The sequence below is a fragment of the Mchenga conophoros genome, linkage group LG1 (assembly GCF_057382185.1).
Source record: "Mchenga conophoros isolate Kocher_MC1m ecotype Shallow Benthic linkage group LG1, M_conophoros_male_GT1.1, whole genome shotgun sequence".
NCBI classification, from domain to species: Eukaryota; Metazoa; Chordata; class Actinopteri; order Cichliformes; family Cichlidae; genus Mchenga; species Mchenga conophoros.
This window is the reverse complement of record NC_140526.1, coordinates 32,728,121-32,741,842: the sequence shown is the minus strand read 5'-3', so window position 1 is coordinate 32,741,842 and position 13,722 is coordinate 32,728,121. Positions and strand designations below refer to the sequence as shown.

Below are 13,722 nucleotides of genomic sequence, written 5' to 3'. Positions count from 1 at the left end.
GGACAGGTCCCTTTATATTGTACCATTACTACTTGAATAAATAAAACTGGCTGGTAGTCTCCCCAATTAGTTTCTCACCTGCCCACTTTCCTAGTTTGGCGGGTGACAGGAGCCGTCCGTTGCCCAGCACCCACACCCTGAACCCGGACAGCAATCGGTACACGGTGCACAGAGACAACCAGGCCGCGGTCAGAGCACCGAGCCAGAACAGCGGTGCCTCCACGGCCCGAAACACGGCTTCTCCGCTGAACGACATAGCTGCACTACACACTTCTGTGTCTGAACTGCGTATCTATACTAGTGCCTGAATTTATTGTATCTATATTAACGTGATGACAAAGTGCTCAAAGTGCACATACATGCGTCAGCCAGAACCCTTCCTCTGTTGGACACTTCCGCATCAGTGTTTGACTGCCTGTGATTGGCCCGTTCTCTTCTTCTTCTTTTAATGCTTTTAAAACCCCCATCGCAACAAATCTACTCGTTACTACCACCTACTGTTCCAGCACAGGCTGGACCCAAAACGACCGTCATGCGGCTACAATGTTTTGCAAAATATACGCGTTAAATTCTTCTATATAACATCTTAACTTCCTACCTGTTATGTTGGTGTAAAGTAACAACTTTAATTAAAAAAAAAAAAAATCACATTTCAAAAGGGACCGTTTTCACTCGATGAAGCATTACGGTTTAAGGATTTACTAACTTGGTAACATCATATCAGTTTCTACTTTTACGTCCTTCTAATGTTTATAATCTTACTTTTTTATTTTACGTTTCATCCCTTAATATTGTAAGCGTTATAGTGCCCTAACTCTACCTCTCATTTGCCCTTAGTGTGCTTTGCCTTCTTTGGTTAAAAATACTGAATATTTTTTTTCTTCCCACAAATAATAACACTAATACTACACCTTCAGTATTCCAAGCCATACCATGCTTGTGTTATTTCACGTGTTTTCTCTGTTTGTTTAATAGCTGTATATGCGCTTGCACATACCTTTTCTCCAAGTGTCACTTTAAACAAACATTTCTTTTTTCAGGCTGAAGCTGAACCTGCTTGCATTGTTCTATTAATTGCTCAAATTTGCCCATCTTTTCTTTTTCTTGTTTTCATATTCTTTTCTGTATTTCATGTATTTTCTCGTAGTACACTAAATGTGCCAGTTGTGTTTCTAATCTCTTGTGTGGGGAAAATGCTTGTATTGTAGATGTTAATGTTTAATGTTCTCCCATCTTAAGACTACATATATACATGTACTGTATATACTGTTATGTCCACTGGCAGCAATTTCAAAAGTGCTCAACACGGTGTCTTGATTACACCGTAGAAAGCTTTAATGAGGACAGTGATTTGATCAGTTTTCAGTAGTCAATGAAAACACACATTCTTTTTACCTGTGTTTTCATATTGTTTGAAATACTGTAGACTGAAAATGCAATATGAAACACCCATTTCAATTTTACACCCGAAGTGTGTGTATTTTTTTTCTCCCTGTTTTCTTTTATAAAAATACTTACATTTTATCATTATGCTTGCTTTTGTCTACACCTTACTGTTTTTAAAGGCAATTTAATGGCAATAGTAGAACTTACATTTTTTTGGGAGTTTTCTGGGTTTAGCAAATATACGTGTCATGTTTTTGAAATATAGTAAGAAATCTTGTAAAGAAAACCAAAACAAAACAAAACAAAACTCTTTTACAACATTTCCACCCAAAACATTTTGAAAAACAATTGTTTTGAATTTGTGGGAAATTATTTTTTAGCATCCCAGATGGAGGTGTAAATAATAAATTGACACCATGCAGAATCCTGTGTTTTAATTTCAAAGATGTGTGTCCACAAATCCACTTGTGATAGATATTTAGTCTTAACTCTGCTTTCTTTAAAAAAAAAAAAACAAATGGTTTGATTATTTGTTTTATTGCCGTGATTATTCTGATTGTAACTCCTCTTTGTTTCATAGACACGATGTGTGTAATTGAATCAAACTTAATATACAGACACACACATACGGAGTACACAGTTCAGCCAAGTGGAGCAGACATGAGTGGTCCATAATGTGAGTGTGAGCGTTATATAAGCGCATGACATCTAAAAATAGAAATGCAGCAACTGTAAACATGGATCTGAACTGTTGGCTTTAAGCTTTCAAAGGAGTCTGAATGAAAGTTAGATTAACCCAGCATCCCGCATGTAAAGTGCCTAAAGTGGTGACCGTGAGTCTGATGGTGAGTACGGCTGGCATGATAGTGAGTGGGTAAAAAGTGAAACTCAAACCTACAGCGCTGATAAATAATCGAGAAATATATCTGACTTTTTTCTTTCATTATTTTTTTTAAGCTCCTGATGAGTAAAATATGTTTATAAGAAGCACACAGACTTCTTTTAATAACGCAATGTGCTGGACCGTAGTAATTTAACACCACATGTTTAGAGACATGTCATTGTGTTTGTTATTTTTGATACAGAAAAGTGTGACAAGATGATGAGATTTGTGTCCGTGCACTCTAAGACACTGACTAGTTTTTGTACAACACACAAACATCGCATTCTTTCATCAACTTTTATATTTTCCTTTTTTTCTTTACAAGGATTTTACAGGAGATCAGTATAGATTTTATTCTGAATCTTTACGTCTGTCAGATTCAGCTTACACATGCACACACACACACACACACACACACACACACACACACACACACACTGCAATACGTCATATCTACCGGCTTTTATTATTGTGTAGTTCCATGTGCGTCTTTACAGCAAAGAATCACATTGATGTGTGAATACCTAATTCTTTACAACACGTATCTCCTCAAATCAAACATGCAAACTTAATGAAGACACACGATGCAGGATTTTTCAAGGCTTTTATTAATCATCCATGTTGTTGCATAGAGACTTGAAATAACTTTATTTAAAGACAATAATAATGATAATAATACACACAGTTAATGATGTACCACAAAATTGAAATTCGGTGTATATTAAGGGGAAAGGAGAAAATGAAATCACAGTTGGGAAATCTGTTTAAGTTTTACATATCATTGACTTTTTAAACACCTGAAAGAGAAAACAAGAAAGAAAGAGACTGAGCTGAAATGTAATATTAATTTTAAAAGAAATGAATTACATAGCAAAGCAAAGAATCTTGAAGAAGAAAACAGGATTGTATAGCAAAACACACACACGCACACACCTCAGTAATAACTGGATACAGTTTGTTCACATGCTATGTGTGTCTTATCTTACCTGTTGTTACATTAAGGGAAACAGAAGTCTGTTATCATGGAGAAAATCTACACCTGAGTTAAATGTTATATGTTCAAGGTAACTCGTATTTGAATGCATTTATTAGGGCACCCTTTACAAGGGAGTGTATCTATTTATTGACATATTTTTTGGAAAAGTTCACTTCTCTTATTTTTATTTTAACTTACTCCATGCTAAGTGAGTTTCTCTGCAAACTGTAAAATTGTATAGTTTCTATGTAATTCTTGTTGTGCTTATCTGAAGACTTTCTGCCTGATACACAAACGTAGGTGCAGAACACGTGCGTGTAGCTTTCAAGTATTTAGTGACATTTGCATAACAGTGTATATGCAAAATCTCAACAAAGTAATCATATAAATCTCAGGATGCTGTGGGAAACTTTGCACGTTTTCTTCACTGCACGTTTGCACATAATGGCAGTGTCTCGAATCCAGGCATGCAGACATCCACTCTTACGTCTGAAAAGCCAGCACTACAGCACAGACGCACATTAACTCGTAACGAAAATTTCATTCTGCCCGCTGTCGTGAATTAACAGTGATTTTACGTCTAAGCAGGAAAAGCACTGCAAAACAAAAAAGCTGGCATCACTTAATACGTTTACAAACATTATTTCCATGGGATATCTCCTGTGGAGCTTGACGCAGACGTGTTTAACACATTTAAAACTACAAATCAGCTTCTCATTTGCGGTCCCATATGTCAGCAATGACGCATGCAGTACAGCCCTGTAGAAAAAGAGAGGAACACACATACACCACATCATTAATCTACATTTTTGTATATTTTCCAGTATAAAATTTCAGAATCCCTCTGTTTTCCTTAAATTATTTATTTGGTTTGTGAAAGGCTTTTTTTTTTTAGTATAGTGTCCTTCACTGTTGAAAAGACCCTTTTAAGTATTTCTACCTTGTCCCTGTCCTTTCCCCAAACCTCCATCAACACACAATGACAAAAGACTGCCTTCTAATCAGTGTGTGTATATTTCGGAGCTATGATGATTTAAGAGATGTCCTGGAGAGGAGGTGCTGATAGGGAGAGTTGGACATATTCTTCTAAACCAGGAGCTCATGACTTCATGAGATGCTGGAGCTAAGGGAGAGGGGTTTAGGGCATGGTGGTGGGGGGCGTGGGGGGTCACTTCCTGCTTCTTTCAGCCTGTGTGTGACCTCAGAATTCGATCCTGATTAAGGCAGATTTAAAAAGTTTACCAAAAATCATGGAACAATCACACAATCATCATAACATTGTGCAATAATCTGAACACTCATATGTGTGGAGATCTGACTGTGTATGCACGGCAGTGTGGGTTGGAAAAAACAGGCACCCTACACAGGACTGTGTATTGGCATGTCATAAACACATTATGAATATTTGATTGTCAACACGTTAAATGTGCCCCTTGTGCCTTTGTTAAATAGTCCAGTATTTAACAAAAAAGAGTAAAAGAAAATTTGCTTAAGCCGAATCAGTTTCCTTCTTGGAATGATCGTAATGCGTTTTGATCCACAATAACAGACGGAGAACAAAAGAAGAAGATGAATGAAAAAGAAGGGCATGCAAGATAAACGCAGCGAGTGTGTCTGTGTACGTGTTGAAGGTGAGGATTACATCCTCACACCATGAGAACATTACCAGCTGATTTTGCAAAATAAAAAATAAAAAATAAATAAAATGAAAGACTTTACTCTTTACTTCCCTTTTACAGATTCCCTCACGTGCTTCCACCTTCTGACCTCATTGTGCTTTGGTCACTGCTGCTGTGTCTCATTGTCCAATGTGTGATGTGACAAACCTGCGAGTACAAAAGGCAAAAAAAAAAACCCAAGAACAATGACAAAAAGCGAATTAATGATAATAATAATAATAATAATAATAATAATAGTATGCCGAGGCAACATTATTGCCATAATAAAGACATTTTCTTTCATTCTTTGTGCCAGAATTGACACAATGGCGTACAGGTGCTTGTGAAGAGTAACGGGGTAAATGTACAGATATATACAGATATAAAGGAGTAGAAGCACACAGGGTGATACTAGTATGAATATCCACGCCCAGTAAGCTGTAATTTTAACAATGAAAATGCATCAGAAGTCAAAACAGGGGAGTGGAAAAAGAAATGGTCAGGAAGTGCCCTGTGATGCAGTTTACAGCAGCCAGTTTATTTCACAGAACCATAAGCAAGGAATAGAGAAAAGATGTTTTAAACAAGCAAACTATTCAACAAAGAAATAAAATGAGAAACGAAGCACACACTGGACATCTTCGCTTTGACATCTATGCGCACACCTCACAACCCTAGACACTTTATTTAAGTTGGCAGATTTACGTGTCTTTTTCCAGCTGCAGAAATGTTGAAAATTTTCTTTCATATATTCATTACTCACAGAATTTTGAGCTCATTTTTACCTCCTTCATCTGGACATGTGTCTGTCCAGTTTTCAGTTTATATACCAGATGCTTATTTGTGGGGGGTTTCTCTTTATGTCTTTATGGAACCCACCGAGTAATACCTCACAGCGCAGGCTGCAATTTTTGAATTTGAATTTAATTTAGTAACTCATATAAGGTTGGATGAGGTTTTACTGCTTTGTGTGCTGTGACCTTTTTTCCCCTCCTGTACATTCATGTCGTGGAACATCCAAACTTAAGGTGCAGGTGTTTTAATGACACTGAGGGTTCATTTGAGGTCCTACAGAGAGCAGCACCAATACTGAATGTGCTTGATCTTATCTCATTTTCTGTAGTCTTTAGAACTGCTTTTCTAGCCTTCGTGTTTATTTACAATTCTATTTCTAATGACATGTGAATGTATTTCACACCAGCACGTTCTTTTTGAGAAGATAGTTCTTTTATAAATAAGCAGAATGCATGTGTTCTTAATAGGAAGGGGTGCCTCTGTAACTCACACTGTAAATCTCATCTTGCTATCTTAAACACAGGACTCCAAGTAAGTTTTGGCAAAGCTGCACACGTTAACCAAAACTCAGAGTGTTTAAAGGAGACACAAAAATGTGTGTGTCTGTGTGTTGTTAGATTAGACCACTTTTGTTTGTCTGGAACTGTCTTTTAAACGAGCGTCAGACATGGCTTTGGAAAACATCAAGATAGAGATTTTGAGCTCACTGGAATTGCTCCAAACTTTTCCAAATATAAGAAGAAAGAAAGAAAGAAAGAAAGAAAGAAAGAAAGAAAGAAAGAAAGAAAGAAAGAAAGAAATGCATTCAGATGGAGATGTAATGTTTATGGAGAATAACTAAATCATTAATTTAAAAAAAAATATTAGTAGAGGATAAATTGTTTATTTATAGCACAACAGAAAAAAAACTGCATAATTATGCTGTGTGAGAGTTTAGATAGGGGTTCTGAGGTGCAAGACAGCACTCCTGATTGTTTCGTTTCCTTCCCTCTGTTCACTCAGTGCTGCATCAAAGCAAGAGGTGCAAGAGATTCGTGTGTTTAAAAATTAAATCTAAATGAAATGTGTAAAGACACCTTGTTACAACTGATCACTGTGTGTGTGTGTGTGTGTGTGTGTGTGTGTGTGTGTGTGTGTGTGTGTGTGTGTGTGTGTGTGTGTGTATTGAAAGCATGGGTCACACTTGTACACTTTGTGATCCCAAATCTCATTCTTCCAACACACCACAGAGCCTGACAGCAGCAATGTGACTTCTCAGTCTCAACAACACGAACGATGTTTGGATCCTCCACAAATGCTTTTTGGGGTAAGGGCTTCCCAGGTTCATGTATGCACAGCAAGCCCAGACCGCAAAAAGATTCGTGACGGACAACTGCAACAGCTTCAGAAAAAAGAAGAAAGAAAGAAAAAGAAAAAAAAAAACTCCAGTCATCGATTCCTCGGGGTCTTCATCCTCAAAGTGTTTTCAGATTTTAGAAAGAAAGAAAAAAATGGAGAAGAAAAGAAACGTTGCTCATTAGGGCGATTTTTGCACATGATCACGAGCTTAGATGACTTCCCAGCGAAGACGTATCTAGCTAAATTGAGCTCGAATCCGCTGGATCGGCATAGCTTCGCAACAGCGCGAATCCTTGTTATTAAAAAAGAGCGGCGACGAAGAGAGGCGGCATCTCATTGCCGTTATAGACTTTAACACGCAGCAGAGGATGGCAGCGAGCTGATTGGACAGGACGAGTCGCCATCGACCAATAGCGACGTAAAGGAAAGGAGCACCTAAGCAGGAGGCCGAGGCACCTGACAGTTTTTCATGACCACCCCTCACCCCACCGCCTCCGAAACACCCCCTCCCAAACAACGTTCACTACGGACATTAGTGTGACACCCAGTCCAAAAAATTATATTTAAATATATATATATATATATTTTTTTTTAATCCATCACATCAGCTGAAAGCGCGCGAGAAAACGTCGTGATGTGATTGCACCACTTGTGGATCCCTTTCAGTGATGCTGCAAAAGAAAAAGAAAAAAACACTATCATACCCCCTCCCATTCAGTCCCATTAATAATAAAGTTTTCTTTATTTGCAAACGCTTAATTTGGCTCCAGACCTCCAGCTGCCGAACCAAGGGGCCCTACCCTCGCTTCGTTTTCATTGGGCCGTCCAGCCGTTCATTCGTGGACGCCTCTCCCAGCCGGTCACGATTCCCCCCATCTGTCTCGAGCGCACCGAAGCCAGACGCCACTGACGCAGCACGCGCCTTACTCACTTTCAGCAGTCACGACTCGAGACTCATCGTGCACGGAAGAGGGGGGGAATCTGCAAAGAAGGATCAAATTGTAAAGGTTGCGCTATATTTGAGTATCTGAGGCGGATTGCTGCTTGAGCTGCTCACCCTGCAGCGTAAGCAATGGGAATGGGGGGTTGGAGAAAGAATAGCGAAAATATAATAGAGCTTTCCACTACCAATTAAAGACAAAAAAGAGGAAAAAGCAAGCAGAGAGAAGTAATCACCCTAAAAGCCCACTGTGAAAAACGTAGTGCACCAAGCTACAACTAGAGTGTAAAAAGAAGCAAAAGCCAGTCTTAAAACACTCCAGCACCACCAACACGGGGACAGCTCCCCACTCGCTCTAACAGCCTTCGTCTACCGCGAAAGGCTTGAGATTAACGTCACGAAGTGCCGCTAATAAGAGCAACAATGGCAACATTATTTCGAGCAGACCGACAAAAAGACACATCCACCCCCTTTTTTAAGCATAGCTGAGGGTGATCCCCGCGTAGCTGCAAACGCGGACTGCTTTGATATCCCTTCAAGCATGCGGCAAAAATAGCAGAAATCCACACAAAACACTCGTGACACGGCGTTTTTTGTTTGTTTGTTTTTTCAAACATTTGTGGTTCCCTCGTCTTTTACAGCACTGTGAATAGAAACATTGTAGCAAACGGCTTTCTTTTTTTTGCAAAGCATTTAAAACAGAGAAAAAAAAGATCAGGCAGGTACAGAAAAGTATATAGCCTACAACTCACCATTGTAGCAGCGGAGCCTCCTTTAAAAATACGAAAAGTGGCGTAAAAAGAGGCCCCCCAAATAAAACGCCTCTTTTCTTCTTCTTCTTCTTTTTATTAACCATAAAATGTGCTCCGGCTTTCCGCTTCTTCACTGTACTCTTGAATGGTGTGCCTTTTATAGGAGTGATGCCCCCTATCTATTTCTGGATCACGATCCAACCCCGTTTCTATTTTTAACTCGCGCGTGATGAAAAAAGAAAAGCTCGCAGAGGTTCCTTGGAGGAATTTCGAGCGCGTGCGGGCTGTTTGAGAACTGGCGCGAGCTCCCGCTTCTCCCTCCTTGTTGCACTGCCACGCGCGCGAGCACGCCCGCATGTCTTCCCTAATATACACTGTGGAGAAAAAAGGAAAGAAAAGAAAAAGAAGACACTGGGGGGATGCGATTTGATTTAAACCGAATGGCGAAAGAAGGCAGAAATAGGCTTTTGATTTTATTTTTTATTAATTCATGGTGTTGCCGCTGGAAGCACGGTTCCTGTAACCCCCCGCGCGCCCCGCCATCCACAACACACACGCGCGGACGCCCCACAGCCTATCAAATGTGACTATAAAATAATGTGGTTAAAAACGCGCTAACCAGGCTTTAGCTTTAGCACAAGAGGTCATTTTTTTATGCAGCCCGCTTTATGTTTAACGCCAATAACAAATTTAGTTATAAAGCAGACTTCCTTCTCCTGTGGGCTGCGTCAGTCACTCGGCATTGACGTCAGGTGGAGAATCTCCTACTTTGAAGGTGGAAGCAGGAGCCTCCATTGCCTACGTTGAGCCTAAAGACCAGCGAAGCTCTGCAAATGTAAAATACCAGCGGGTGATACGGAAAGGCCACGGTCTAATGTAATGTCAGAGCTCTGTGTAGTGTCACTGGGAGTAAAAGCCTGCTGCACGACAATAAAAACGGTGAGTTGCCTAAAACATGAGCTCGGTTGGTCAACTTGAGACAACACCAGCCGTCAGATGTGTCTTGTCGGCTCTTATTTTACAGCACAAGGCCCGTGAAGGTGGTAAAGGTCCTTAAAACGACTGTGGGTTGGTTTTACCCTTTCAGCACAACTACAAGTGGCCCTCGGTGTGATCATGCGGAGCTGGACTACACACACACACACACACACACACACACACACACACACGGTGCAAGCCTGCTGCCGCGGTCTGAGTCCTGCAGATTCTCACTGCACAGGGCAGAATGCTGAAACGCGTAGTAACGGAGCGGCGCTTGGCCGACCGATGATGCTATTTTTAACTCCCATACTCAACATGCCTGGCGCTGCGGGTTTCTCTGCTCAAGGTAGCTTACTATACTGTATGAGAGGCAAAATATAAACACGGGAAAGAAAAGCGGGCGAGATCTGGTTTCTCTAGTTTGGGGGGGGGGGGGGGGGGGGGGGGGGGGCACTCCTAAGCAAATTATAGGGGTTTTTTTGGATTATCAATTTATCCCTTTATGAATGAAGCACCTTGTTATTCATTAAAGCTGCAACCTGTAGGATTTTATTATATGCAAACTTGATGCATCGGAACAAAAATGCTTTTCTTTTTTGCATAACTAAGGCATCTACAGTTATGTCCATAAATATTTGGACAGAGACAACTTTTTTTTCTAATTTTGGTTCTGTACATTACCACATTGAATTTTAAATGCAACAACTCAGATGCAGTTGACATACAGACTTTCAGCTTTAATTCAGTGGCTTGAACAAAAAGACTGTATAAAAATGTGAGGAAATGAAGCATTTTTTAAACACTATCTTCATTTCAGAGGCTCAAAAGTAATTGGACAAATTAAATAAGTGAAAATGTTAATTTCTAATACTTAGTTGAAAACCCTTTGCTGCCAATGACAGCCTGAAGTCCTTAAGTCATGGACATCACCAGATACTGGGTTTCCTTCTTTTCAATGCTCTGTCAGACCTTTACTGCAGCGACTTTCAGTTGCTGTTTGTTTGTGGGCCTTTCTGTCCGAAGTTTAGTCTTCACCAAGTAAAATGCAAACTCAGCTGCTAAGACCAGGTGGCCAGTAAAGAATATTCCACTTCTTTGCTTTAATAAACTCCTGGGTTACTTTGGCTGTATGTTCTGGATCATTGTCCAGCTGTATTATGAAACACCACCCAATCAATTTGACTGCGTTTAGCTGGATTTGAGCAGACAGTATGTCTCTGAACACCTCAGAATTCATTCAGCTGCTTCCGTCCTGTGTCACATCATTTTTTTAAGTAAAGTCTAGACTAGACTTTCTATTCTTGAGGCTTATGAGTGGTTTGTACCTTGCATTGAACTCAACCAGTCTTCTCTTTATGGTACACTTGGATATTTATGGGCCTACCTCCGTGAGAGTGTTGTTCACTTGGTTGGCTGTTGTGAAAGGGGTTCTCTTCACCATGGAAATGATTCTACAATTATCCACCACTGTTGTCTTCCATGGACATTCAGGTCTTTTTGCATTGATGAGTTCACCACACCTCAGATAAACTCCACGCCTTTAACTGCTTAACTGATAATGACATAACGAAGGAATTGCTCACACCTGCCCATAAAATAGCCTTTGAGTCAACTGTCCAATTACTTTGGCTCCCTTTAAAAAGAGGGTGGCACACGTTAAGAAGCAGGAACTCCTAAACACTTCATCAAATTTGAATGTGGATACCTTCAAATGATAGCTGATCTTACACATTCTGTCCATGTTCACTATATAACTATAATTGGAATATGTTTCAGTAAACAGGTAAAAAAAAAAAAAAAAAAAAAAAAAAAAATCTCATACCTTTCCAGATAGTTGCCCAACCTAGATATAGTTTTGTTAAAAAAAATGTAACACAATAAAGTTGCTTAACACAGTCCAAATTCAGTTATATTCAGTTCTCACATCACAAAATACACAGAGCTAGCTCTGGCACAGTGGCAATGGGACTAAGCTATTAGTGTAACAGAACAGACAAAAAGTTCAGGATGTTAAATCCAAAACCTAAAGTATAATCTGAAAAACAGTTGCAGAAATCTCTTCTGAGAGAGAAGACAGAAAATAGCTCAGTGTAAATTATTTTGCGTTAATTGTGATTTAAATAAAACACTTGTTTTCTGCTCCTTTTTTGACTACCTCGACGAATAGATCTGTAGGGGAACAGCATGCCAAGGAAAGACTGTGACAAGGTTTCTCAGGAGCTGTCCATGGTATCAAAACAAACAGGGGTGGGAGGTTCAGCTTACAGTCTCTGGTGATGTCAGGTAGTTTTTTTAGGAGTTGGGCTCGGCCTCTTAGGTCCAGTCAAATAATGTCTTTTTTAAAAACATTTTTATCATTTTTTATTAAAAACATTATCCTTTTTCATCTTTATTCGATAGTCACAGTGGAGAGAGGACAGCAAAGTGGGGACAGAGAGGGAGGGAAAACATGAGGCAAAGGGCCGCGGGTGCGACTCAAACCCGGGCGGGCTGCTCTCAGCCGTATGGCATGTGGTCGCCCACTCAACGCACTGAGCTTAACCAGCGCCCATGAAGGATGTCTTGGTATTTGTAATGCTTCAACATGCCAGGACATTTTGTCAATTTTATGCTCCAAACTTTGTGGTAACAATTTTGGGATGGCAAAACAAGGTCCATAAAGACATGGATGAGCGAGTTTCATGCCGAAGAACTTCACTGGCCTGACTTCAACCCGATCAGAGACTAGCAGAGACTCTGACCCATGCCTTCTCCATCCAACATCTGTGTGTGACTTCACAAATACATTTCTGAAGTAATGGTGTTACGGACCTAGCAGGGCCTTCTCCTGAAGTTGCCTATGTGGGCGTGTCCTACCATCTCTCCTGCCCTAGGTGCCACCTTTTTCTTTTGGACAGCTGACTCCCATCAGCAAGCCATGTTGGTGGGTGCAGCTAGTGAGCTGTGTTCGGTGATTGTTTACTCCCACTCTGTGGAGAGGAGTGATTGGTGACTAAACTTTTTTTTACTTACTTTTCAGTTTACTGACCGATGCCTGAGTTTTTGTTTGTTTCTTTAAATGGTGATAGCGGCTTGTCCGTCTCTATTAGTTGAGTTATTAATAAAAACGTTAATAAAACTCCTTAATTTAACCCTTTTGCTTCCCTGTCTCCTTTTTCCGACCCGGACACTTTTTGTTACTTTCCCTCATCGCCTGCCCGCTCATATTAAACCTTATAGACTAAGAATGGGATGTCACTGAAGTTCATATTCATGTGAGGGCAGATGAGTAAATACTTTTGGTTATATTATGTAAACAAATGGAGAAGATCTGCTCAATTCATCATGGAAAGTGCCCTATGATGCAATTTAATTCAATTCAGATTTATTTGTATGGCACTAGAACAGTTGCCTCAAGGTGCTTTATTTTGTAAAGTAAAGACCATACAACTATACAAAGAAAGCAAGGAAAGCCCCAACTATCATATGACAACCCTTCCCAAAGTGCTCTGGCAACAATGGGGAAAAAACTCCCTTTTAACAAGAAGAAATCTCCAGAAGAACCAGGTTCATGGAGGGGCAGCCATCTGCTGCAATCAATTGAGGGTGCACACAGGATTACCTGATCTGGCCCTAATTATAACCTTTATTAAGAAGGAAAATTTTAAGCTCAATCTAAAAATAGCGGAGGTTTTCTCATCTTGAAACCAAACTGAGAGTTGGTTGCACAAGAGAGGGGCCTGATAGATGGATGGATGGTTGTCCCCCTATTCTACTTTCAAAATCTCTGAAAACCTCGAGTAAGCTTGCAGTCTGAGAATAAAGTGCTCTACTGGGATAATATGATTCTATGAAGTTTTTATATATGATGTGGCCTGATATTTCAGGAATTGTATGTGGGAAGAAGGATTTTACAATCAATTAGGATTTTACAGAAAGCTCGTGAAGAGAAGCTAATACAGGAAATATGAGCTCTTTTTCTGGTCTTTGTCAGGACTCTTGCTGCTGCATTTTAGATGAATGCTTTTCAGGGA

General features: G+C 40.0%; 1 protein-coding gene and 1 long non-coding RNA gene across 2 annotated transcripts in view; both read right to left on the bottom strand.

The window, feature by feature from the left end:
* The window catches only part of hsd17b12b (hydroxysteroid (17-beta) dehydrogenase 12b), a 28,160-nt gene extending 27,743 nt beyond the window's left edge, over positions 1-417 (bottom strand). Inside the window, exon 1 of the mRNA XM_085275709.1 lies at positions 79-417. Within this exon, the coding sequence (XP_085131835.1) occupies positions 79-256 (178 nt within the window). The 5' untranslated portion in view covers positions 257-417. The remainder of the gene's footprint in view (positions 1-78) is intronic.
* Positions 418-2,856: 2,439 nt separating this feature from the next.
* On the bottom strand, positions 2,857-9,238 carry LOC146583657 (uncharacterized). The gene is made up of 2 exons (XR_014892608.1): positions 8,729-9,238; positions 2,857-5,071 (listed from the first exon to the last, which is right to left on the bottom strand). It is a non-coding gene; the product is annotated as an uncharacterized LOC146583657 (long non-coding RNA).
* Positions 9,239-13,722: the final 4,484 nt, after the last annotated feature.